This window comes from Rhineura floridana, chromosome 22, assembly GCF_030035675.1.
Source record: "Rhineura floridana isolate rRhiFlo1 chromosome 22, rRhiFlo1.hap2, whole genome shotgun sequence".
Taxonomy (NCBI): Eukaryota; Metazoa; Chordata; class Lepidosauria; order Squamata; family Rhineuridae; genus Rhineura; species Rhineura floridana.
In genome coordinates this window covers 17,356,680-17,383,456 of record NC_084501.1, presented here as the reverse complement: position 1 = coordinate 17,383,456, position 26,777 = coordinate 17,356,680, and the positions used below count along the sequence as shown (strand labels likewise).

The 26,777-nt window shown below is 47.9% G+C and overlaps 1 protein-coding gene across 2 annotated transcripts; it reads right to left on the bottom strand.

The window, feature by feature from the left end:
- Positions 1 to 251: 251 nt before the first annotated feature.
- Positions 252 to 26,511, bottom strand: IL6R (interleukin 6 receptor). Of its 2 annotated transcripts, XM_061606296.1 has the most exons (11): positions 26,288 to 26,373; positions 26,035 to 26,183; positions 15,491 to 15,739; positions 15,037 to 15,160; positions 13,018 to 13,196; positions 12,303 to 12,460; positions 10,763 to 10,910; positions 8,941 to 8,984; positions 6,389 to 6,470; positions 5,626 to 5,722; positions 252 to 4,597 (listed from the first exon to the last, which is right to left on the bottom strand). In XM_061606296.1, exons 3-11 carry the CDS (start codon positions 15,702 to 15,704, stop codon positions 4,378 to 4,380), a joined length of 1,266 nt encoding a protein of 421 aa, XP_061462280.1. In that variant the 5' UTR covers positions 15,705 to 15,739; positions 26,035 to 26,183; positions 26,288 to 26,373; the 3' UTR covers positions 252 to 4,377. The 2 variants fall into 2 exon arrangements, with proteins under 2 accessions (XP_061462280.1, XP_061462279.1); XM_061606295.1 differs by lacking the exon at positions 26,035 to 26,183 and having other exon boundaries at positions 26,288 to 26,511.
- Positions 26,512 to 26,777: the final 266 nt, after the last annotated feature.

Here is a 26,777-nt window from a genome sequence, read left to right as displayed (position 1 = left end):
GGGACAAACGCAATTCTTGTTTCAAGCAGAACCGAACAAATTTGTACTTTCCAAAGTAATACGAGAAGCAAAGCACAGCCACCCTTTGAAATTCGGACGTTGCGAGGCAGTCCGCCAGCCAAACAAGGTTTGCAAAAATGCCTGTGTTGGGGGAAGATGCACATAAAAGTGAAAACGCTTGTAAAAATAACACACACAAATGGATTGCATGGTAAGGAACGGCTCACAACGCTATGCACACGAGCCAAAACTGCCTACAAAAATATGTTTTATTAGGAGAAATTCGCACAAAAATGCTGGATTATTTTTTTAAGAAATGGCAAACTGCTGCAGAAATGGGGAGAGCTGAAATTAAGATTTTTCCATCCCTAGTAGAGATGCACACACAGACATGTACAAGAAGCCTAGAAGAAAATTTGTAAACAAGTAGGGCAGTCAAGGCCATGAAACTCAAGTGGGACAAGCCAGCAATGCATCTATGCAAAGCAGACAACATGTACACAACGAAAGGACAACCGCCATTCCCAAGAGCAGCAAACTGGCCATAGCACAAGCTTCCTAACTTTGCTCTGCTCATTTTAACACCTGTACAGTGTGTGGGGGTGGGGGTGTAAGAGATGGAAAACCCTTGATCTAGATTGAGTCCAAAATTAGGTGGATCAAACTCGCTGACACATTCTAGGCCAAGAGTGTCACATGCTGGCAATGGCCTTTGAAGTTCCTTGGGTTACAGTTGGGGGTGCAGTCATCTGGGGTTGTACAGAGGGGGTTATAGACCCATTACCTTTTTAGGAGCAGGGTCCCAGCCAGGTCCCTATATATCAGCATGAAAAGGGAGCATGTTAGCCACTGAGAAGAGTCCTTGTCTTTTCGTGCTGATTGCAGCCAATCACAGTGAAAGGAGGGGAGTCAGTCACGGAGGAGACTCTTCTCGGCAGCTAACATGAAGCATCCCGTTTCATGCTGATTGGCTCCCAGGGATGTTTGTTGTAGTGGAGTGTGGACTCACAAGATGACAGGGAGAGCAGAGGAGGCTTGGCTGTGAGGGGGTCTGCTGCGACTACCATGAAGGGACCCTGTACTGAATTAACCACCGCACTAGTGGTTACGATCAATCTATTTGCCCTTGGGGCATCGTAAGGGATGCTTTGCTGAGCATACAACAGTACCTTAGTGTCATGCCTTTTGCTTAAGGCAGTGATTTCCAGGAGGCTTGTCTAGGGAAGATTCTGGTTTGGGAAACGGGCAAGTAGCTATTTATAAGCAGCGGGGAAAGGGTTATGTGTGCCCTCCTGATTGCAACACATAATTCCACTGGGTGTAAAGTAGCCCACAATGCAAAGTGTCCGAGGCATCATTAAGAGAGAACCAAAAGTAGAAATGATGCCAAGCAGGCCATCACCGCAGGGGGGTTGTGGGGCCTCATTAGGAACGCTCAGTGGGGGCTTTACCCTGAATTGGCAGCTTTACTTTAAATTTTAAAAAACAGAAACAAGATCAAGTCTCTAGTCTCTTTTGTTTCTGAAGACATAGAGGGAATGCGTGGAGGCAGGATCTGCCTAATGACACACTGAGAAGAAGTGCGTAAGAGCATCAGAAGAGGCTGCTGATCAGGCCAAACGGGGCCCATCTAGTCCAGTGTCCTGTTCGTACAGTGGCCAGCCAGATGCCCCCATGGGAAGCCCACAAGCAGGACTTGAATGCAACAGCCACTCTCCCCTCCTGTGGCTTCCGGCAACTGGTCTTCAGAAACATCCTGCCTCCGGCCGTGGAGGCAGAGCCTAGCCATCAGAACTACTAGCCATTGATAGCCTCCATGAATTTGTCCAATCCTTTTCAAAAGCCATCCAAATTGGTGGCCATCACGGCCTCCAGCAAGGAGCGGATCCCATAGTTTTAAAAGCCCCAAACTTAATGCAATTGAGTTGAAACTTGTGGGTCTGCCCGGATATCTTTTCTTCTTGGTGTGTGTGTGTGTGTGTGTGTGTGTATGTGCGCCCACACACATGCTGTTTTGCAAGCAATCTCTGCCTCCTTGGACTCCCTTGGCTGCAAGATGTCTAGTGGCTGATGGCAGGAATGTGAACCCATTCCAGACATCAGAATGGGTCCTTTGGCATAACCACCGGCTGGCCTTCCCCGGCAAGGATCGCCTTAGCTTTTTTGCCTCTCCCAAACCCCCAGATTCATCACAATCTCCTACGTGGGCAACATCCATGATGCACACACTACATTTCACCCAATATCTGTCCCACACCATGACCTTTAGAGAGAAAGCAAGCAAGCAAGCAAAAAATCTCTGTCCTATTATTTTGCAGCAAAGAGTCAGAGTAAAGGTTGGGTTTTGTAACACTCAGCATCAAGAAAGTCCTTTGTAGGGGCAGCTCTGCCTCTCAGATGCAGCTATTTGGACACTTGGGTGCAAAAAGAGCCCTTCCTTCCCTTGTCCCCTTGATACAAAGCACCATGGGTAACACAACAAGTGCCTTGCTTTCTTTGCTTGACTTGGCAAGGTCCACATTTACCCGTGCACTATAATATAGCGCTATGGAACCGATGGTCCAGCGCACGGCATTGTGTCACGCCCCATGTGGGGAGTGGACCCATGACTCAGTGACAGCACGCATGCTCCGCACTCTGTTGCGCCAAGGCCCTGCTTTCGGGCTTTCCCAAACAGGCATCTGGCTGGCCACTGTGAAAACAGCAGCTGGGCTCTTCTGATGTTCTTATGAGGGAGGGCGCTTCTGTTCACGCCCTGCCTGGGGGCTTCCCGGAGGAATCTGATTGGTCAGTGTGAGGACAGGATGCTGGACTGTGATGGGCCTTTCGCCTATCTAGCAGGGCACTTCTGATGGTCAATCCCAGGCATTTTCCGTGATAAGGTAATGAAAAAGACAATGGTGGGCTACATGGGCCCATGAGCCAATGCGGTTAAAAGAAAGCTTCCGAGCCGCACCTTCCAATGCACAGCAGGACTCTGGTAGGGCCAGCCCAACCCTTAGGCACAGTGAGGTAGCCGCCTTGGGCGGCAGATTGGTGGAGGGCATGGATTGGTGGCAAAGAGTCCCACCCACACACTCACACACCAGCTAGTCTTTTCTCCTCAAGAGGAGACTGTCACATTGCCAGTAGGAGTTGTTTGCCGAATCAGCTCCTGTACATGAAATCAGGAAAGGGAGGAAAAGCCACCTTGTGTTGTGGCTCAGTGGCAAAGCAACTGCTTTGCCAGAAAAAAGGCGCAGTTTCAGTCTCTAAGCAGGGCTGGGAAAAGACTCCCTGTTTTTCTCCCTGGAGAGCTGCTGACAATCAGTGCGGACGATACTGAGCCCAATGGTTTGACTCGGTAGAAGGCAGTTTTCCAAGTACATCTGCTCCCCCTTAGGCTTCAACCAGCCCTAGACGCAGGACATCCTTCCTTGGGGTAGAGACACACTTACTGTTCTGCTGGTTCCAATGTGTCTACACCTCTCTTTTCTGAAGATGGGGGCACATGACGCTAGTCAAACCCTGCCCGTTTCTGACTGTAAAACCTGGTAGGATCAGCTGGAGTGCAGTTTTTTGACATTCGCTTCAAAGAGATTTCGCAGCTGATCGGCAGATCAACCCGTTCCACCTCCAGATGCGGCCAATGGGAACACTTTGCTGTAGGCAACTAGTGTGCTCACAGCCCTGGCGTGTGAAAAAGGCCAAAAACAGTTCTGGGTACCCTAAAAATGCTACCTCTATCATTTGCAGCTTGGGGGGGGGATGATGGATCCCACAGCCAACAGTTACCTCCCTAATCTCGTGAATCAAGGAAGCGTGAAGCTTCCTGGGACAACTTCTGGTATGTAATTGGCTTGGGGGAAGGGGAACCTTCGCACGTTCCATCAAGGGTCAGTTCGGTGGTGATGCCTCCAGCCATTTTCTCCCGACAACCTCCGTGGGCTGATATGTCAGACTGGACGGAACCTCGCGGGACATCGTCCCCTTCTGAGAATCCCCGCAGGGAGAGATACAACATATCACCGGCCAGAGCTTTTTGGGCGGGCTGATGTTGACAGCCACCGCCTTTGCTTTCGAGGACGTTGAACTCTTTTCAGGGACCGATACAATAAAATCCTGAACACACAGCATCTTCCAGATGGCATGGAAAACTTTGGATGGAAAGACCAAACACTTTCCCTAGATCTCAACAGTGTGGGGCTCGCCTCGAGTTTGCTTCAACATCAGCACCACCAGAGGGGCTCTTAACAACCTCACAGCTGTCCAGGTAGGGGGCTCGGTCGTGACCTTGACGCACTACGTCCTTAGGGTGCGAACTGTGTTTACGCCCTGTTTCGGGCCCAGGGAAGCAATGGCACTGAGAACTCTCTCTGATCCAACAACTGCCGGCTACTAGGGCAACAGGAAATAGTCTGCGTTGGAGACGTCGTAAGGGCTGTGGTCCAAGATGCTCGGGCTGTCAACAGAGCTCTCGCTGAAGGGGGATGCAGGAGGGGAGAGGAGGGGGGATGAGCTCAGGGGGGGCTCAGGGGCCAGCAGGGTCAGGGAGTGGGGTGGCACGGAGCCGGGCTTCTCTTCACCAGAAGGCGACGTCCCCCATTTTTTCCTGTACCTGGAACAACAAATTTATTATTGTTGTTGTTGTCTTGTTCTGTTGTTATCATTAAGCCACCTTCCACCAGCAGGTCTCAGGGCAAGTTACAGCAGTTTCAAATTCGGTCTTAAAAACAATGCAAACAAATCAGAACCACGGGAATAGGGTAAGTCCTGAAAACTTGCAGCTCAAATGCCAAAGGCCAGGGTAAAGAGGTGCATCTTCAGCATTGGCCCCAGACTGTCCAGCGAAGGGCCCAGGTGTACCTCCGTGGGGAGGGGATTCCACAACTTAGGGGCTGCAACAGAGAAGACCCTCTCCTGGACCATCACAATCCTGAACTTCTGAGGGCGGTGGAACAACAAAAAGGGCCCCGCCTCTGCTGATCTTAACACCCGAGAGGGTCAGATATTTGGGGCCTAAGTCTTATTAGGGCTTGAAATATTAGCCTGAGCACCTTAAATTGCACCCAAAAATGGCAGGCTTTGAGATCAAGTTTCTGCCATTATTATTTATCTACATAGGGTTGTTTCCAGCTAAGTTAGAGTAGACCTACTGATTGTAATGGAGAAAGTTAGCCATGTACATTCATTTCAATGAGTCTACTCTGAGCAAGGCTAGCATGGCATACAACCCTGAATATTTTGGAACATTGTTTGTCTGCTATGCATTTGGACACCTCTTAGATTACCAAATTTGGCAGTTCCTGAGACCAAGGAGCAGATTTTTGTCTATGCTTGGATACAGTTGGATGCCATTCTGAATCATGATGGAGGGCCCCCAGCAGATGCCTGACTGTGCCAACCCCTGACGCGGATTCTGCAGAGCGGCAGGGTGGGTTACTGGGTCTGAGCAAAAGGCACTTACAGACCAATTTTGTATCCCCAAATCTACTTCTCTGCCCCTCCTAGGGCTTTTCAAAAACATGCGGTTGGTCTAGTATCCAAATGCAGAGTTGGACAGAATGCAAAGCAGGGTTACATAGCTCCACTGTCCCCGCTCAAGAACATCCTCCCTGCTCCTCAAAATTAGATGTTCTTCCTCACCGGACAATGACTCCGACAACCAGGGCAAGGCCCACGGTCACGGTGGCTGCCATGATGAGGAATGTGTACAGAGGCACAGGTGCAGCAGCATCTTCCACTACAAGGGAAAAACAATCAGGGAACACAGTCATGTCAACTCTTCCATTTTTCCACAATGCCTACAATTGAGCACTACTCTGGGACAAGGGTGGGGAACTTTGGGTCTGGGGAACAACCCGAACCCCTCTCAAGTTTCTGTATCTGGCCCTTGGGGCTGTCCCCAGGCCATGTCCCTCACTGACCCTGCTGGAGCATTATTGCTTGGCTGCAAGGGCCCTTTGAACTCTCAGAATGCCTCTTGCTTTCCAGGCTGGAGGACAGAGAGGGCTGTGCGAGTGCGGGTGGAAACTAGCTTAGTGAGCAAAAGCGGGGGAAATTTGCATCCGGTGCTCCACCCACTTTTGCCTCTGGCCCTGCCCACCACTGGCATGTGGGCCTCGGAAAGTTGCCCAGAAAGGAATGTGGCTTTTGGGCTGGAAAAGGCTCCCCATCTCCCCTCCCATGATGGGAAATCAAAATGGTGGCAGCAACCGGAGCATTATCGCTGCCTGCTGCAACCACTATGTAAGACTACCAGTGCACGCCCACACAGAAGGGGCCTCACTGAAGAGCCTTGCTCCCACCATCGCTGGCATTCCAACAGCCCCCACCCCTTTGGGGTAGTCTTTGCCGCACAATAAAGTCACCTTTGCCTGAGGAAGACCACAAAAGCACACCTGCTTACCTGCTGGCTTATTCGTGATCTGAGGGAATTCAGGAGTCTCCCAGGGTTTAATGGTACTGAGAATTTCATAATGAAAGGGGACCTTCCAGAGAGAGAAGAGAGAAGGGTTCAGTTCAGCAGCTGGCTGTTGAGCAAGGATAGGAACACAATGGCCTTATGCCACATCAGAGCATGGGCTGACTGAATCCAGTATTGTGGACTCTGACTGGAAGGATCTCTCCGGAGGAAAGCAAGCGGATCCCTTTGCACGGGAGATGTGTGTGTCTGCCAACCAGGCACTGGTAACTGTTGACAGGCAACTTCAAGGCTCCTGTACACCTTTTTAGGATGATGATGATGGCTTTTTTTATGACTGTACTCACCAAGATACCTTTCTGGTTGCCCATGGCAGCCATTTTGTGCCGGCGCCCATGGCACTTTTGTCAAGCTGTGGCTGAACACAGGCACCTCATTTTTACCATAATAGCGTATTAATTATTATTATTATTATTATTATTACTACTACTACTTCTACTACTAGGGCTTTTTTTGTGACAGAACTACTACTGGCACCTTTTTCTCTGCTGCTCATAGCAGCCATTTTGTGCTCTCACCTACACAGTTTTTATCAAGATACAAGTACCGGCGCCCCATTTTTTATCAAAAAAACCTGATCTTTATCACTAATAATAATAATTTGCTTACCCAACCTTCACGTTAAGGTTCCAGGGCAGATGACAACCATTTAAAATCCAATATTAAAACAGTTTTAAAACAAATTCTAATGAGAGGGATAGAATTCAAAAGAGCACCGCTAGCAAAATGTATGTGCTTCAACAGTTTCTATTTAGGAGGGACAGCCCCTGTTGCCTGGTCCCTGGTCTCTAAGAAATCCTGGTTCCTCTTGTTGACGGTTGGGGAGGCCTCATGCAAAAGGGGCCAGCATGCAAGAGTTGGTAAGGTCGTTATTCTTCACGCTTCAGTGCCATCCCTGGGGTCTACTGAAGCTAAACCTCTTACTGGGGAATACATGCGCCTTTTCTCTTGATAATGTAGATAAATGTGCATGCATGACCACTAAGGTCACATCCACACCGTATGTTCAAAGCACATGGCTTCCACCAAGGAATCCTGGGAATTTTAGTTTGCTAATAGTGCTGGGAATTGTAGCCCTGTGATGGGTAAATTACCATTCCCCGGGTTTTTTGGGGGGGGAAAGCCATGTGCTTAAAATGTGCTTGAAACGTATGGTGTGGATGTGACCTAAGACTCCATCAGAATCAAAAAACATCACCCTGCTTGCAAAAATGAGGAGTCTGTGGCCCTCCAGATATTGCTGGACTATGACTCCCACCATCCCTGACCACTGGCCATGCTGGCTGGGAGGCTGATGGGAGCTGCAGTTCAACAACATCTGGAGGGCATGAGCTTCCCCGTCCCTGCTTTTCACCTCTGTAAGTGCATTTAATATATGATCCCTGATTGGTTGGGATATGTGTCTAGGACAGGGATGGGGACCTGTGGCTCTTCAGAGGTTGCTGGACTGCAACTCCCATTATCTGGATAACCAGCCAGATGGGTGACTAATAAATTCAATTAATAATAATAATAATAATAATAATAATAATAATAATAATAATAATAATAATAATAATAATAATAATATCTCTGACCGTTGGCCATACTGGCTGGGGCTGATGGGAGCTGTAGTTTAACAATATCCAAATGGCCACAGGTTCTCCACCTTTAGGCTTAAGTGAGAGGCAGAGCTGGGGGGGGGAATTCAATTCAGTTCTCATCTAAAGGCCTAACTGGCCATAACTTTCTGAAACAATCCACAAAGCAAAACATAGCCATCCTGTGAGATTCACAGTTTTCCAAATTTTGCAATTCAGTTTGCCAGCAGTGTGCCAAAATGGGGTAGGACAAAACACTGGGTAAAGCGTGCCGAGAAATCCATCCACTGGTGGAAATAACATAGGACAGATGCATTATATTGGGGTGAAATTGTTTGCACAGAACTGTGCCAATTAAGCAAAATGGCAAACAAAATGTGTGTGCTTAGCGAAAAACACACTAATATGCAGACAAATCTTCAGGAGGGCTTTTAAGAAGAAATTGTCAAACGGAGGTGGGAATGTGGAGAACTGAACTTTAGACTGGAAAAATGAAAACATCTGGAGTAACAGCCGGGAGGGTAGATTTGGGATGAACTCTAGGAAAACGTTTTGACGGTAAGATCTGTTTGACAGAACCATTCCCTACAGGGGTAGGTGGACTGTCCCTCACTAGAGGTCTTCAGGCAAGGGGTGGACAGCCGCTTCTTAGAGATTCTCTAGCTCTGGATTTCATACATTGATTGGGAGTTCGTCTAGATGACCTTTAAGACCTCTCCATCGCTAGGATTTCATGAAACCCCCAACAGAGGGTGGAAGTGCAGAAACTCTTGTACTTGCTTTTGAAATGATACCAGAGATGGGTGGAGGGATAAATGGACTGCTCGTGGGGAGGGCATTCCAGCGAGCTCTGGAGCTACAATCAAAAAGGTTCTGCTTCTTGTGGGCACTATTTACCTCTGAGATGTCCGACGTGGCTTCTGACTCGGGGTCCCTGGGTTCTGAAATGCCAACGAGACAAAGAGGGGATTGAATTAAAGAAAAATTGGGTTGGGGAAGAGGAGCATCACAAGGGACAGAGGGCTAGCGATGGTTGGTGGGGTGCTAGGCCAAAATCATTCCTTGAAGCTGGACCCACAGCTCAGCCTCAGAGCCTGCACATCAGGAAATGCAAGGGACTCAGCCTTGTGTGTATGCTATGCCCTCCTACAATTATTTTATTACAAGAATACCTCTGAGCTCGTTCAAAATGCATTTCTTCCAGTTCCTCAGCAACTATAGCCAACTTCCACAATCTGATATTAGGGGGTCAGAGTTTTTCATGTCAAAGGGCAGGGCTGGGGTACCTGTGGCCCTCCATATGTTGTTGGACTACAGCTCCCATCAGTCCCTGCAGCCACCATGGCCTAATGGCCAGGAATGATGGGAGTTGTTGTCCAGCAACATCTGGAAGGCCACAGGTACCCCACCCCTGTCCTAGATCAATCTTGTCCCAACCAATCAGGGACCACACATTCAATTCACTTGCAGAGGTATAAAGTGGGGATAGGGATTCTGTGGCACTCCACTTGTTGTTGGACTCCAACTCCCATCAGCCCCAGCCAGCGTGGCCAGTGGCGAGGAATGATGGGTGTTGTAGCCCAGCCACTTCTGGAGGGCCGCAGGTTCCCCCAACCCTGTCATGGCTTCCAAGCTGACCCAGAGCTAGCTAACATTTTTAAGGCTGAGGGCTGCAAATGACCCATGGTCAACCCTCCGGGCCCGGTCTATCAAAGTGGGTGTGGCCAAAAGTGGGTAGGGCCCAAATTTATTGCTTAATTTTTATAAAGAGCACATTTTGGGGGTCTTGGGTGGTGGTGTCCAAAAACCTTTTGGCAACACACACACATGCACACACACACACACACAAAATATGTATTTGTTTCAACTGATAAATGTGGAGGACCTGTTGTGTGCAGAGAAACTTTTGCCATCATAAGGGCTCTCAAGAGAATGACAATATTTGTTTAAATCATTTTTTTAAAAATAAAATGGACATGTTTGGGGGGGACCTTGAGGGGCCACCCAAGCACTTTGGCATCACAGTATTTCAGCAAGAGACCTTTGGAAGCACCCAGTAAAGGAAATATTTCTAAAAATTATTCTTTAAAGAAATAATTTTATTCAGGAGGTGGGGGACAAGAAAACTTTTTCCTTCAGGGCATCTCGAGGGCGAGCAGCAGTCACTTAAACCAAAATAATAATTTGTGGGGTTCTGGGGATAACTCTTTGGAAATGGCCGTATACCAACTCAAGCCATCGTTCCACCTCGCTCAGTGTTGTCTGCACTGACTGAGAAAGGCTCTCCAGGTTTTCAAGGCAGGAAGTCTTTCATTGCCCTACCTCAGATGAGGCAAACCTTTGGCCGTCCAGATGTTGCTGGGCTGCCACTCCCGTCGTAGCTTCCCGTTGGCCGTGCTGGCTGGGGCTGATGGGAGAGGTAGTCCAGCAACATCTGGCGGGCCAAAGGTCCCCCAGGCGGGCCCTACCTGGGGACGCCAAGGATGGAACCTGGGACCTTTTTGCTTGCAAAGCAATGGCTCGGCCACTGAGCTACAGGGCTATAGGCAGTCTGCAGGTAACTCCCCTCTCAAAAAAGGTCCCTTGATATGAGTGGATTACTCAAGATGAGCTGCTTTGCCCCTAAGCAGGTCGCAGAATTGTCATCCGCCATATAAGGAGAAGCACAGGAGATGACTGAAGGACGCATTCCTGCACCCGTGCAGAGGGCACCACCAACCTGTCCAGGGTGTTCCGAAAGCTTCCCGGCTCCATTCGCTCCAGCTTCCGAGGCCAAATTCTTCTTGCGCCCGCACTTGAACGGTGTGACAGAGGCCCGGCAGGGCGTCAGAGATGGTGTACGAAGTGAGGTCAGTCAGCAGGTGAACCTATAAGCCAAGGGAAAGGGAAAGGGCTGTAGCTCAGTGGTGAGAGCATCTGCTCGGCACACAGAAGGTCCCAGATTCAAACTTCAGCATATCCAGGGAGGGTTGGGAAGGTCCCCTGCCAGAAAAGCTGGAGATCTGCTGCTAGATAAGGCAGCTGCCTATGAAAGCCAACTCTTTACATGGAACGATGAGGACTGGAAGCTTACTTGATCTTTTGGGGAAGGACCAGAGTTCAGTGGTATGCGATCTGAAATCCTGCAGAGCCACTGCAAATCAGCACAGAGCAGAGTAGACCTGTGGCCCTCCAGATGTCGCTGGACTACACCTCCCATCATCCCTGACTATTGGCCATGCTGGGCTGGAGCCAATGGGAGCTGTAGTCCCGACAACATCTGGAGGGCCACAGGCGCCCCAGTCCTGATTTATTAAGGTGCACACATATTACACACATTTATTATTATTATTATTATTATTATTATTATTATTATTATTATTATTATTATTATATCCCAACCTTCCTCCTAGAAGGAGCCCAGGGCAGCAAACAAAAACACTGAAAGCACTTTGAAAAAATGGAAAAGGACTGCCTTCAAGTCAATCCCTATGAATAGGGTGTTAATGGGAAGCGGCATTCAGAGGGGGTTTACCATGGCCTCCCTCTGAGGCTAGTCCTCCCCAGCTGGCGAGGGCCTGCTCAGCTTGCCACAGCTGCACAAGCCAGCCCCTCCCTTGTCCGCAACTGTCAGTTGGGACAACTGGGCTCCTTGGGACTATGCAGCTTGCCCACGGCTGCACAGGTGGCAGGGCACGTAACCCCTGAGCCATTCACTGTGGGGGTGATCATTAGGTGGCCCTTGATGCCCAGGAGACACGAGCAGGGATTTGAACTCACAGACTCTGGACTCCCAGCTAGGCTCTCCTCCTCACTGTGCTATACCAGCTCTAAAAGCACTTTAAAACATCTTTTAAAAAAATACTTTAAAACATATTAAAACAAAACATCTTTAAAAACATATTACACACATATTAAAGTGCATTTCATATGTGGTCCCTGATTGGCTGGGACATGTGTTAAGGACACAGGCGTGGAACCTGTGGTTCTCCAGATGTTGCTGAACTCCCTTCAACTCTGACTACTGTCCCTGCTGACTGGGGCTGCTCTGAGCTGTACACCCACAACATCCAGAGGGCCACTGGTTCCCCACCTCTGGTTTAACCAAAGATGAGACTGACAGACACATAGCAAGTAATGGCAAAAACCAATCAGGGTGTCCTGACATTGGGTGCCACAGCTTGTACATGTCCACACACACACCCCTGCTCCATCTCAAGCAGTTCTCAGCAGATGATGATTGTCCCACTCATTATTTCAAAATCAAAGTAAGGTCAGACCTCGTATATTCTGGAGGCTTCAGCCCTGTAGCGGAGCTGGAACTGAAGACGATAGAAGAGAGAACCCCAGGAAGGTGGTTTACGCCAGGTCACAAACAGCTGGTTGGGGTTGTTCTCCATGGCGTTCACCACAACATCGACCGGGGAATCTGGTTTCACTACAGGGGGAAGAAATCAGCCAGAAATATTTTAAAAGGAGAGAGAGAAAGGGCCCCTCCAGATTGTACGTGGGTTTGTTTTGCAACGTCATTGACGCGATAGGAGTGCATTAGCAATGGACTGATACTGGACCATCCACATATTATTCTGCTTTGTTAGCTGTTTTGCGATGTTTCCCTAATGTAAGCGCATCATTGGTGTCTGAGGAGGGTCCGAGGGTCAGATACAGTGGGTGGAGGGCTGCCTTTGGCCCCTAGGCCCAGAGCTTAGAAAAGTTACTTTTTTAAATTACAACTCCCATCAGCCCCAGCCAGCATGGCTACTGGATTGGGCTGATGGGAGTTGTAGTTCAAAAAAGTAAATTTTCCAAGCTCTGCCCAGGCCTGAGGTTCTGCACTCCTGATTTGACTCCCTTGGCAAATAATTTGGAGAATTTGCAAGCCCCTGAATGCGCAGGGTACAATCTTGGGGGGGGGGACCCAATCCGCTTCAGCACAAGCACGGTTTAAACACGTGACATTCTGGCCCCGATTCATAGGACAGCAGGCCTACGCACACAGAATGTCGGTGCTGATGTAAGTATGGCTCCTCAGAGCGCCCGCCAAGTTGACGATGCAGATGGACACCAGCAAGAAGAACGTGTTGTCGTCGTTCAGCCCTCCGATGCGGCAAGAAAATTTCCGGGACTTGGTGTAATAGCGGCACTGCTGTTCGGTGTGGTTCACCCCGACAAACCTAGCAGGGACAGACACAAAAGACATTTATTTATTACTTATTTTATTTATTACATTTATACCTCGCCTTTCTTTTCACAATAGAAACCCAAGGCGGCTTCCACATGGTTCCCAGGCGGTCTCCCATCCAGGCACTGACCAGACCTGACCCTGCTTCAGCAGGGAGCTGGCCTCACGTGCCTTCAGACCACCACTCAGTCTCATCACGATGAAACATAGCCAATGAGAAAATGCTGCCTTAAGGAAAATACTGCCTTATACCGAGTCAGACCAATAGCCCAGCTAGCTCAGTACTGTCATCACTGACAGGCAGCTGCTCTCCAGGGTTTCAGGCAGGGACTCTCTTCCAGCCCTACTTGAAGATGCCAGGGATTGAACCTGGGGCCTCCTGCATGCAAGGCAGTTGCTCTACCCACTGAGCTATGTCCCCTTTTGCGGAAAGCCATGACTGCTTAAAAACGATATCATAGTGCTTTAAAGGTAAGGCTATGGATATGGCCTCAGAGGCTTGTATTCAACCAAGGTAGGGATGGGTGAGAATTTCGATTCAGTTCACATTTTAAGCCGAATTTATCAAATTCGCAATTTCCAAAACAATATCAGAACCGAAATGCAGCCATCCTTTGAAACTCAAACTTACGTGAATTTTGCGATGCAATTTGCCCGCCCAACAATGCAAAAATGCATATTTTAGGGGAAGGTGTGCATAAAAATGAACGTATGAGTGAAATTAACAAGCAAAAATGCACTATATGGCAAAAAGTGGCTTGCAGAAATGTGTACATTCGTCAAAACCGCCTACAAAAACTGCATTTGTTAGGAAAAATTCACACTAAAATGCTGGAGAATTTTCATGAGGACTGTTCTTTTTTAAAAAATTGCAAATTGCTGCAAAAATGTTGAGAACTGAATTTAAGATTGTAAGAATGAGAACCTGAGAGAACCAACATTGACAGATCTTTCCATCCCTACTCAGAGTAGACTCATTGACATGAATGAGCCTAAGTTAGTCATGTCTATTTAATTAATTGGGTTTAACTAACATTAAATACCACCCAAAATAAATCTGCTGAAATTAATTGACATGCCTAACTTCACTCCATTCATTTCAATGAGTCTACTCTGAGTAAGACATTGCTGGATACAACCGATGTGCGTGCTAGAGACAATGGCTGTTTCCAGACTGGTGTTTATTATGGGATGGATGCTCTTCATGCATGACAGCCTTTTACAGAATCATTGTTGGCATCAAAACGCCAGCTGGTATTTCTCTGCCCCCCCCCCAATTTAATCCTGATGTACCCTTTCCAGGGAAAATCCCGTAAATTAAAAAAAAAACCCAGCTAGGGATAGAGAATTGCTATTCAGTTCACATTTAAAGGTGAGCCTACCTAATCTGCACTTTCTGTAACAATATGCAAACAAAAACACAGCTATCCTCCAAAGTTTGCACTCCTCTGAATTTTGCAATGCACACAAGGAGCACATACGAAAATGCATATACTAGGATAAGGTATCAGATATGGTGTACCTAGATGTGCATTCAAAGCACACGTGCAAACAAACATTCAAGGGGAAACAGCACTGCAAAACATGTGTCCGTTGGACAAAATGGCATCCCAACCTATTACGAGAAATTCGTACCATGATGCTGATTCATTTCCACAAGGATTCTTTTTAAAAAACGCAAACTGATGTGGAAATGTGAAGAACGGGATTTAAGATTGGAAAAACAAGAAAGGGAAATTGATAGGTTTCCCCTCCCCATCTGTAATATCCGAACAAGGCCCCCCCCAGATCCACTCCAGGCCACCCACAGCTTTAACGTTGCCCCTGCTCACGTTTTTCGCACCCACAGCTTGGCCTTGGTGCGGATCGACATCAAATGCGATGTTCTCCATTCGCAGAAAATGTCCTTGGCTAAGCTCCTACGGAAGCAGGTGATATTTGGCTCCTGAGGAGGTTCTGGAACATAAGAAGAGCTTAGTGGAACAAAAAGGGGGTTTCTTCAGAGAAAGCTGCGTTAAAATGCTGAAGAATTTTCAGGAGGATTTTTTTTTTTAATGGCATGTTGCTATAGAAATGTGGAGAACCAAATTTATGATTGGAAAAATTGAGGAGAGGATAGAACCAAAATTGACAGATCTTTCCATCCCCAGCTCAGGCCCTGGGAAATCTGTTTTGGGGAAAAGAAGGGAAAGAGGCACAGTAAAAGATGCAACCAGACGGGTGGGGAAAAACAGGCAATGAACAGGCCACTTCCCCCCGCTCCTAACCCCCGAGAACGTCACTTACCTTCCACCATCAGGCGCAGGGAGGAAAGGAGGCGGCCACCAGAGTGACAGCTGTAGCGCCCGGAATCGTTGTAATACACGGATGGCAGGAAAAGACTGGGCCCTGGAACCACCTGCCGGGCAGGGGATGAGCTCAGGTTCTGCCCATTAAACGCCCAGTGCACAAGAGTGATGTTCTCTAGCTCCCCTTGTAGGCAGGGTAAGGTAATGTTCATACCCGGCTGGCCCAGAATCACATTGGGAGGCACAACTGCATTTAAAAGATTAAAAAAAAACAACGGAAAGGGGAAATCAAACTGCTGTCAGATTATTTTTCCAGAGTTCTTCATTCTCTCTCTCACACCCATCCCCTCCACTCCCAGGGATATGCATGAATACAACTCAACCAAATAAACAGGAATCGATACAAGACGGGAGAAAGGGCAAGCGGACAAAATTATCAAGAAGCGGGAGCAATTCTTTTGAAGATGTTCTGCTTTTTAAGACATTTCTCAGTGTTTTATTGCTTGCTGTTTGCCATCCTGAGCTCCCTTTGGGCGGAAGGGCCAGATAGACATTTAACTAATTAATTAATAAATTAATAACAACTCCCCTGCGAGGAAAGGTTATAAGGAAAGTGGGCGCAGAACCATTTTCAGCCCTGAGGGCCACATTTCTTTCTAGACAACCTTCTGAGGGCCACATGTCAGTGGTGGGCAGGACCAGAGGCAAAAGTGGGTGGAGCAACTCATGTAAATAAGATAGACATGACCATGGTCATTCATAGCTCTGTATCTTAGGCTGAGTTGGTCTGTCTGGCTCAGGACTGTCCACAATAGCCTTCTCCAAACCTGTGGCTCTTCCAGGTCAAACCTGTGGCCAATGGTCAGCATTCAGGGATGATGGGAGTCGTAGTCCAAAACATTCCCAGAGTGGTTTAACAACCAATCCTTCTTCCCAGGGAACTTTGGGAATTGTCACTCTGCGATGGGAACAGGGGTCTCCTAACAGTTCTCCGCACCCTTGATAAAGTACACTTCCCAGGATTCTTTGGGGGAAGACGTGACTGGCTAAAGTGGTATTATACTGCTTTAAATGTATAGTGCAGATGGGGCCATTGCTCTGGAAAGTGCAAATTAGGTAGATTTGCTTTTAGGTGCGAAATTCTCTCCCATGTCAAGCTTGGAACCCTGAAACAGCAGCTCTCCCGTGAGGATATGCTGCAATATTTTGTTGCAGGCTCCACACGCAGTCACATAACCAGGGCCTGCGGATGAATTCATTCTGGCTGGCTGGTAATCTTTTTGTGTGTGAGAGGCATGCTCACCTCTGCACCGCTTCATTGGTCCAGCAAATATTGACAAAAAGCCACCTTAGCCATCCAGCAGAGGCTTCCTAGCAACGCAAAAGGACACAGCGTGCAAAAAGAGCCCCCCCCTTCCCCAGGCCCCTCCAGCGGTCCGTGGCAAAATCCACCTCTTGGTGTGCGTGGTACCCAGGTTTCATCAGAGATATACACAGACTCCAACAATCCTTATTTCCCAGCTGGGTTCCTATAATTTCTGGTCCTTGAACTTATCACACTTTTCTCTTTGTGTTCAACTGTCAGGGATACCTCGTTAAAAAAAATAGACTGCGTGGCGCCCTCCAGATGTTGATGGATTCCAATTCCCATCAGCCTCCTGGCCAGCAGGACCAACGGTCAGGGTTGATGGACGTTGGGAATCCTACAACAACCAGAGGGCGCTCCCCATCTGAAGCCCTTCTCCATCTGCCCCGCTGAGGGAGGAGCGGAGGGTGGCAACATGAGAGCAGGCCTCCTCAGTGGTGGTTCCCCGTTTGGTGAATGCTGCCTCTGGGGAGGCCCGCCAGGTGCCATCACTATCTGTTTTTAGGCACCAGGCAAAAACATTCTTATTCACCCAGGCCTTTGGACCTTGATTATTTACTGTATGATGTATATGTGCATGTATGTATGGACGTATTATCTTTTAGTGGGGTGGGGCTCAGTTGGATTGGCATATTCAGTGCTTTTTATTTGGGGGGGTTGGATCTGCTCTTTTTTACATGGTGAGCACATTGGGTCACTTTTTCTCTTGTTTTTACGTGTTTCTTTTTGTAAGTCGCTTTGAGTTCCCCTTTCTGAAAAAAGCAACTAATAATTATTAATATTAATACTCTGAGTAGGACTAACCCTGGACACAACCATTTTTTAAACAATTATCTATTGCATTTATATCCCACCTTTCCTCCAAGGAGCTCAAGGCAGAACACGTGATTCTCTTCCTCCCCATTTTATCCTCACAACAACCCTGTGAGGTAGGTTAGGCTGAGAGTTGGCAGCCGACCCAATAAGCTTCATGACTGAGTGGGGATGTGAACCCTGGTCTCCCAGGTCCCAGTCCGATGCTCTAACCACTACGCCATACATTGCTTAGAGATTTCTAAAATATGATGTAGTTCATAAATGCTTTCAAATAAATACTTTTTAAAATTCATGTGGCATCAGCCAGAGAACCCAGGGAAGACCCCCTCACAGACCTACAAAACTCAGAGTGGTTTTACAGTCAATCCCTCTTCCCAGGAAACTCTGGGAACGGCTGCTCTGCGAGAGGAACGGGGGGTCTCCTAATGACTCTCAGCACCTTTTGCAAGCTACACTTCCCAGGGTTCTTTGGAGGAAGCCATGGCTGTTCCTAGGGCTTTCATAGCGGTATTATAGTGCTTTAAATGTATGTGCAGATGGGGGCACCTTCTCGGAGGCCTGCGTATTTTCTCCACTTATGCAACTCTTCTTCCATCTCTCCGGGTCGAATTAATCTGCTTTCGGGAATGGAGAACCCGCCTGGGCTGGGGTGGGTGTTTGTGATACGCAGCTTGGGAAAAGGTCACTAGCAGATGTATCGCTGAGCGATCAACACTGCTCCCTCCCTTCACTTTCTATGCTGTATGGCCAACAACTGGAACTCGATGAAATGTCAACAGCCCAAAGCAAACAGTCCGTTCGCCTGCTTCCTCCCTGACCTGGCCTCCTGGCCTGTCTTGGTCCCTTGCCAAGAACAGTTGGTGCTTAGGCACTCAGGGTTCCCAGCTCTCTGCTAATCCCAGCGTTTGCGTTGCATGAATGGTGTGCGCGGGAAGCCCACAACCAGGGCTAATTAATCGGCAAGGTGGTGGACATCCCTCTATATTGCACTGTGTGTTGCAACAGGCCCATCCTGCCTATTGGTTGGGACTGCTGGTCATGGTCAAAATAGACGATCAGGGAAGATGCGCACTGTATATGCTCAGAGGCTTTCTTTTCTTTTCTTTTCTTTGGTCTGCCATACCAGGACCTTCCTGCCTATGCCATTATGCGTCAGGGCTGGTAGTGGTTAAACCCAGTGACAAGGGAAGATCCACACTGTACATGCTCAGATGCACACTTTTTTCCTTTTTAGAGGGTAGGGGACAGCCAGGGTGCTGTAGAGTGCAGGACTGCCCTTAGATTGGAGAGAGGCTGGCCCATATCCTCTCTTCAGCTATGAAGTTCACTGGGTTGATTAAGGGCAGCCACACATAACCTACTTCACAGGGTTGTTGTGAAAATAAAATGGCAGAGGAGAACCCTGTGGCCCTTGGATGAAAGCTGTACTATTACAACTGTAAAAACAACAGCGATGGGGGTAGTAATTGCTGTGTTGGACACTAGCAAAAACCCTCCCATCTTATAGACCAGGGCTGGTTTACCACCTTGAGCTCCTTGGAGGAAAGGTGGGACATAATAATAATAATAATAATAATAATAGAGCCATTTTTCACCTTCTCAAAAACCTTAGAATATCAGAGCTCCACCTAATTAAACAGAAAATGACTTCCTGACACAGCCTGTAATTGTCTGCCTTGGATCTGCTTGCCTTCAGCTATGTATATGCACGCACCATACATTTAAAGTTCATTTAAAGCACATAGCTTCTGCCCAAGAATTCCAGGAGCTGCAGTCAACCCCCCACAGAGCTACAACTCCCACAACTCTTAACAAACTGCAGCTCCCAGGGTACTTTGGGGGAAGCCATGTGCTGTAGATGCGCTTGCAATGTACAGTGTAAATGCAGCCTTACTCATCAGGGAAAGGGCCCTCTTACCAGAGACACCAAAGCACTGGAATCTCCTTACAGAGGAAGCTCAGTGGTGCCATCAAGGCAAGACTTGGGGGGCTGATGCCCAGGGCCCCACTCATCCAAATGAGAACGAGGGGACCCACCTCCGGCAGGGCTGGTGGCTGGCGACATTTTGCAGGAAGCAAAGTAGCACAGAGCCCCATCTAAAGCTCCCCTGGGGCCCCCAAGACCATTAAGTCCAGAGTTTAAAATTGCCTAACTGTGCCACCACTTCTGACATTTCGCTGCTAGCTGTGTCAATGTCACACAAAAGCCATCCTCTCCCAGGCATCATTTGAGAATGAAACTCCATTCCTGATCTGCTGAGTTCCTTTTGGACTTCTTGTTGCTGCTGTTTGCTTGCTCGTTTGTTCTGCTTACTGCGGCTGACGTTAGCGTGGCATAGTGGTTAGAGCGTTACACTGGGACAACCAGGGTTCAAATCCCCGTTCAGGCATGAACCTCACTGGTAGGGATGGACCATCCTGCCCGTTTTGGTTCCTCATCCTTTCTCATTCTTCCATTGTGAAGTTCAGCTCTCCACATTGGTTTCCGGTTTATTTTTATTTATTTTTTAAAAAGTCCTTATGAGAATTCATCCGCATTTTAGTGTGGGCTTCTCCTAACATAGACATATTTGTATGCCATTTCCCCTAATCTATGCACATTTTCCCTGAAATGATGCATTTCTTTCTATGTTATTTTCACTTCATATGCACTTTTCTGGACACTTCACCCAGCATATGGCTTTTTGCACACATTTCTTGGCTGGAAAACGGCATTGCAAAATTTGGAGAAGCACGAATTTCGAAGGATGGTTGCATTTTCTGCTCTAGTGTTGCTTCAGAAAGTATAAAAGGTAGGTTCGCTTTTAAACGTGAACTGAATTTCTCCCTGATCCCTAGTGGTTAGAGCAGCGTTCTTCAACCTTGGGTCCCCAGATGTTGTCAGACTATACCTCCCATCAACCCCAGCCAGTTTAGCCAGTGACCACGGATGTAGTCCAACAACATCTGTGGTTGTAGTCCAACATCTGGGGCCCAAGGTTGAAGAACAGTGGGTTAGAGCATTAGATTAGGACTGGGGAGACCAAGGCTTAAATCTGCACTCAGACATGAATCTCACTGGGCATGTGTGGGACAGGTAAAGATGTGGCTGGGCTGAACGGGGCTTTGCAGGCACTGCCAATGGTGCCCTTAGACGGTGCTTTGCAAGCCCCAATGATCAGCTTAACAATTCACATATTAATTACAAAGGAATTTAATAGCTCATCGGCAGAAGGTCCCAGGTTCAATCCCTGGCATCTCCAGATATGCCTGGGACAAGACCCACTGCCACCTTACAACTGCCAATTCCTATGAACCTATGAAATTTATTATGGCTCGCCTGGGCTCAAGCCGAGGTCACCAGATACGCAAAGGGTTAGCTTCACTTGGCAGCCCTATGGATTTAGAAGGAAATAAAATGTTGCAAATGGGGGGGGGCACATGGAGAGAACTAGCAATGGAATGCTCACGTGCAGGAGTAAACCCTGCTGGCTAAGGATCACTCTTCGTGCATCTGATGAAGGGGAGTTGACTCCACAAATGATGACTACCCTAAGAAGTGTGTTAGTCGCTACAGGATTCTTGGTTGTTTCTTTTGCTGTAACAGACAAACACGGTGTTTTTTTTAACAAAACAGAAGAGTATGCTCCCAGCAGCAACGGCTCTGGTTGGAGGCAGTAGATCTCTGAATGCCAGTTGCCGTCAATCACAAGTGGAGAGGAGTTGATGTTGTGCACAGGTCTTGCTTGCATGCTTCCCATTGGAGCATCCTGTGCAAGCAGGATGCTGCACTAGAAGGGCCATTGGCCTGATCCAGCAGGGCTCTCCTTATAAGGATATACTTATACACCCAGTCGATCATTGCAATCTGCAGGTGAGGGCTTCCTGCAGATACCATCTCTATTCAGGACGCCCACTCTGCACAACATAGGTAGCAGGCCTTTAGAGCGGTGGCACCGACCCTTTGGAATTCTCTCTTCTTAAATATTAGACAGGCACCATCTCTGTTATCTTTTGGGTGCCTACTGAAGACCTTCCTTTTTCAACAAGCCTTTTAAGTAGAGACCTTGTCTCAGTCTGCGTCTGTGTTGGAATTGCTTTTTAAGATGTTTTTAAAGCTTTTTTTTAACAAAAAGATGTTTTTAAAGACGTTTTAATATGTTTTTAAGGATGTTTTGTTGTAATATATTTTACAGTCTGTTTTGGGGATGCTTTTCAGAGTGTTTTTAGTGCTTTGTTTGCCACCCTGGGCTCCTAGTGGGAGGAAGGGCGGGATATAAATCCAATCAATCAATCAATCAGGAGTGCCCTCTTGGATCAGGCCCACGTCGTCCAGCCTCCTGTTCTCACAGTGGACAACCAGATACCTACAGGAAGCCCACTAGCAGGACCCAACCGCAACAGTAACTCTCCCCGCTTGCAGTCCCCAGCAACTGGTACTCAGAAACATCTTGCCTCCGACAGTGGACATAGAACATAACCACACAGGGTTAGTAGCCACAGATAGCCTTCTCCTCCACAAATTCGTCTAACCCTCTTCTAAAGCTATCCCAAGTGGGTGGCCATCATCACTACCTCTTACGCAGAGCTTGGAAAAGTTACTTTTTTTGAACTACAACTCCCATCAGCCCAATCCAGTGGCCATGCTGGCTGGGGCTGATGGGAGTTGTAGTTCAAAAAAGTAAATTTTCCAAGCTCTGCTCTTACGGGTTCCAAAGTTCCGCTCCGCACTGTGCAAAGAAGTCCTTCCTTTCGTCTGCCCCAAATCCTCCAACATTCAGTGGGTGGCCCTGGGTTCAAGCTATGAGAGACGGAGGCGGTGTCCTCCCACTTTCTGCCTGCTCTCTGCCCAACCAATGAATGAAGAAGATCCATCCATTTGCCCTGTTGAGTTGCCCCATGAACTGCCTGCCCCTCAAGGAAAACGAGGAGGGCCGAAATAACATTGAGGAGTTTCCTGCTGTAAGATTTGGGCCTTGATCCTGGCAGACAGAGGATATTGTAGAAAGCAGGAGCGAGCAACCTGTGGGCCCCTCCAGATGTGGCAGAATTATTATTATTAATAATAAAAATAAGGCATTAGCATTATTAGCTTTAGCATTTATTGCCCGCCCTTCACCCAGAGGTCCCAGGATGCGTAATAACCTTAAAATACAGTGTTTAAAACAATTAAAAATAACCAGAATCACAAAATAGGGTGGGTCCTAAAAATACCCATCTCAGGTGTCAAAGGCCAGGGTAACAAGGTGCATCTTCAGCATTCACCTAAAGCTGTACAGTGAGGTTGCCAGATGCAGCTCTGTGTGTCTGTGCATGTGGGAGTTCCACAGCTTAGGGGCTGCCAAAGAGAAGGCCCTCTTCAAGGCCACCACACACCCTGAGCTATTGAGGGTGGTGGAACGACAGTTCCTGTCATCCCTAGAATCATAAGAGTTGGAAGGGGCCTATAAGGCCATCGAGTCCAACCCCCTGCTCAATGCAGGAATCCAAATTAAAGCATCCCCGACCGGTGGCTGTCCAGCTGCCTCTTGAATGTCTCCAGTGTCGGAGAGCCCACCACCTCCCTAGATCATTGGTTCCCTTGTCGTACCGCTCTAGCAGTCAGGAAGTTTTGCCTAATGTTCAGCTGAAATCTGGCTTCCTGTAACTTGAGCCCATTAATCCCTGACCATTGGCTGTGCTGGCTGGGGCTGATGGGGGTCAGAGGCCAGCAAGATCTAGAACAGCGTTCTTCAACCTTGGGTCTACAACCCCCACGATCCCTTGACTGGTGGCTAAACTGGCTGAGAATGATGGGAGTTGTCATCCAAGGACATCTGGGGATCCAAGGTTGAAGAAGTGTGATCTAGAGGGCAACCAGATTCCCCCATGCCAGATCTAAAGAGCTCCCCCCTCCTCCAGTAACATCATGAAGTCCAGAGTCTAAAATTACTCAACTGCACTGTTGCCTAAATCAGTGCTTTCTACCCCAGGGATGGGGAACCTGTGACTCTCCAGGTGGTGTTGAATGGTAGCCTTGGCCATTGGCCAGCCTGGCTGGGGGTGATATGAATTGGGAGTCCAGCCGCATCTAGAGAGTCCCACAGGTTGCTCACTCTTGCTTTCTACAAAACTGGAACAAGAAGAATATCTGAATCATCAGGGCAACTGTAGTCCGAGCAGTTGCACATCACTTGGAATTGTTTTGGGTGAAGCTACCCATAGTTTAAACTACCCATAGGTTTGCCAGTGGGTTAAATACCTCACTGGCTAAAGTAAAGGGGTCACTTTTAAGGTTATATCTATTTATTATTTGATTTATATCCCGCCCTTCCTGCCCAGGGCAGCAAACAGAAACTCTAAAAACACTTTAAAACATCATAAGAAGACCTTAAAATGGTGTTGGTGTTGACCTTTAATGCCCTATACGGTTTCGGCCCAGTTTATCTGAAGGAGCGCCTCCAGCATCATCAGTTATGCCGCCTGACAAGATCAGCCACACAAGACCTTCTCTCAGTCCTGCCAGTTAAAACTGCTAGACTGGTGCGGACCAGAGAGAGAGCATTTTCAATTGTGGCCCCCACCCTCTGGAATTCCCTGCCTTCTGACCTTCGCCATGCCCCCTCCCTGATGGGGTTCCGCCGGGCTTTGAAGACCTGGCTATTCAGGCAGGCCTACAGGATCTCTGGAGGTGATTAATTTTTATGCTGTATTAACTGGAATGGGGTTTTAGATTAATAATTGATTGTGGTACTTTTATATTGTATTTTATTGTGTACTGTACATCGCCTAGAGTGGCCGTTAATTCGGCCAGATAGGCGACTCATAAATAAAATTTTATTATTATTATTATTATTAAAACAAAACGTTAAAAACATTTTGAAAAAAGTTTTAAAAACATCTTTTTTTTAAAAAAAGGTTTAAAAACATATTATTAAAAGCAATTCTAACACAGACGCAGACTGTGCCAGATGACTTATTGGGAGGAGGGGAGATCTTTTTCAGCTGAGGGATTTATTTTCAGTGCCAGAACTACAGAGCCTGTAATCCTTTCGCAAGCGAATGCTCATATATTGAAAGCGCATTTTCACACACACTCCTGAATTGTGGGAGCTGTAGCTTACACTTCAATGACCTACAATTCCCAGCATCCTTAACAAACTACAGTTCCCAGGATTCTGTGGTGTGTGTGTGTGCTTTAAATGCATGGGATGTACACACACAGCCCTGGTTAGGGCCCCTCATTCCAGCAGCTCAGTTAGGTGGGGGAAGTAGATTTGCTGTTTAAACAGCTCAGGAGTCAGAAACCTTTGCCGATCTATTACAGACTGCCCAAAGATCTGCCCGCTTCTACCTATCCCGAAGGTAGTTATGTATTTGTTAGATAAGAGAGGTAATTTATCAAATCCGCACTTCCCAAAACAATCCGAGAACCAAAACATAGCCATCCTTCCAAATGTGCACTTATCCGAATTTTGCAATTCAGTTCTCCAACCAAGCGATATTTACAGAAACATGCATTATATTTAGATCAACTGCTTGCAAAAAAAAAGTGTACATTAGTCAAAAACTGCAGAGAAAAATGTATTTGTTAGAGGATAAATCCTCACTAAAAATTCTGGAGAATTTTCACAAGGATTAAAAAAAATCCTGCAAATTGCTGTAGAAATGTGAACTGAATTTAAGATTGGAAAAACACAAAAGAGAGAGAACTGACACTGACAGATCGTCCCATCCCTACTAACCACTAGGGATCACTTCTGTGCAGACACCCTCTTCCATCTAGCCCCTTAAGACACCCACCAGTCCCCACAAAAGACCAATCCTGTTCTGGGGAGAGAACATAGATCCAGCTCAGCACAAGCTGATTCCCCCCAAATCAAGGTGGTGCTCGTAAGTGGAAAGCTGTAGATTTATCTTCAACTTTACATCAGTATGTGTCCAAAACATGTCGATTGCAGCAGAAGAGCAAGAGGCTTCCCCTTCCCTATTGCTGCCTTGTCCTTCCAATAAATACTCAACTAAAGGGGAACTCAGTTGAAGGACAGGGCGGTAAAGTGGTTAGAGCAGGGATGGGTAGGAGCTGGAATCAGGCAACATCTAGAGGGTCACAGATTTGCCCACCCCCTGGGTTAGAGTTCCAGACTCTGAGGAGCCTGGCCAGAATCCCATCCACACCCTCGGGCACCCAGCCGGGAAGCTAATTAAGACTGCATACACACTGTACATCGAAAGCACGTTTTCCTCCCAAATAAACTCAGGAACTGTGGCTTGTAAAGGGTGCTGGGAATTGTAGTTCTGTGAGGGTGAAACTACAGTTCCAAGGCTTCTTTGGGGAGGGCGGGCAATGTGCTTTAAATGTTTGGTGTGAGACCATGTCTGTTTCTCTCCGCCTGTCCTACCTCACAGGGTTGTTGTGAGGACCAAACGGAAGGGAGAAGGGCTGTAGGCCAGCCGGAAGGAAAGGCAGGATATAAATCTCACGACAAATGAATAAGGGTCCTCCTTCCAGGACAGGGATCTGGTTGTTCGCAAACACGGAAAAATACCCCTAAAGCAAAAGGAAATTGGTTGAATGGGACTTCCCGAATATTTCATATTTAATTCACGCCTCCCGCGCCCGGACCCAGAGACAGGCACCGTTTCGTTCCATACCTGGCTGTTCGCACGGCAGCTCTGGATAGACCGAGCTGGTTGTGGCCACGATCAGCTGGGCCACCAAGGAGGCACCAACCAGCCACATGATGCCAGCCAAATGCCAGCCAGGCTCCCCGGGTCCTCCTGCCACTCTCTGCTGCCCCTTGGCATCGGTGGTCGGGCCCTCCAGTGGCGAAGAAGCATTTGAGGAACTGTCCCGAGCGGGTGTTCTGGCTGGTTGTGAAAGTGAGACGGGGAGGTTGAGCAAGAGGGGAGGTGGAGCCGGCGGCAGAAGGGCCAGGAGAGAGAGAGGAAGTGACAGCTGGGGGGGAACAACCCTACAAGGGAGGGCAGCTCACAGAAATCCCCACCCTGCCCTTGGCTTGCTTTTAAATTAAAAGGAAAGGCGCTGGATCTCAGGAAAGGAACTGCCAGCCAGAGAACTGCCAGCCAGAATAAAGCAGCTTCTTAACTCAGGCAGAGTCCCTGCCGTGCAAGCAGAAGGTCC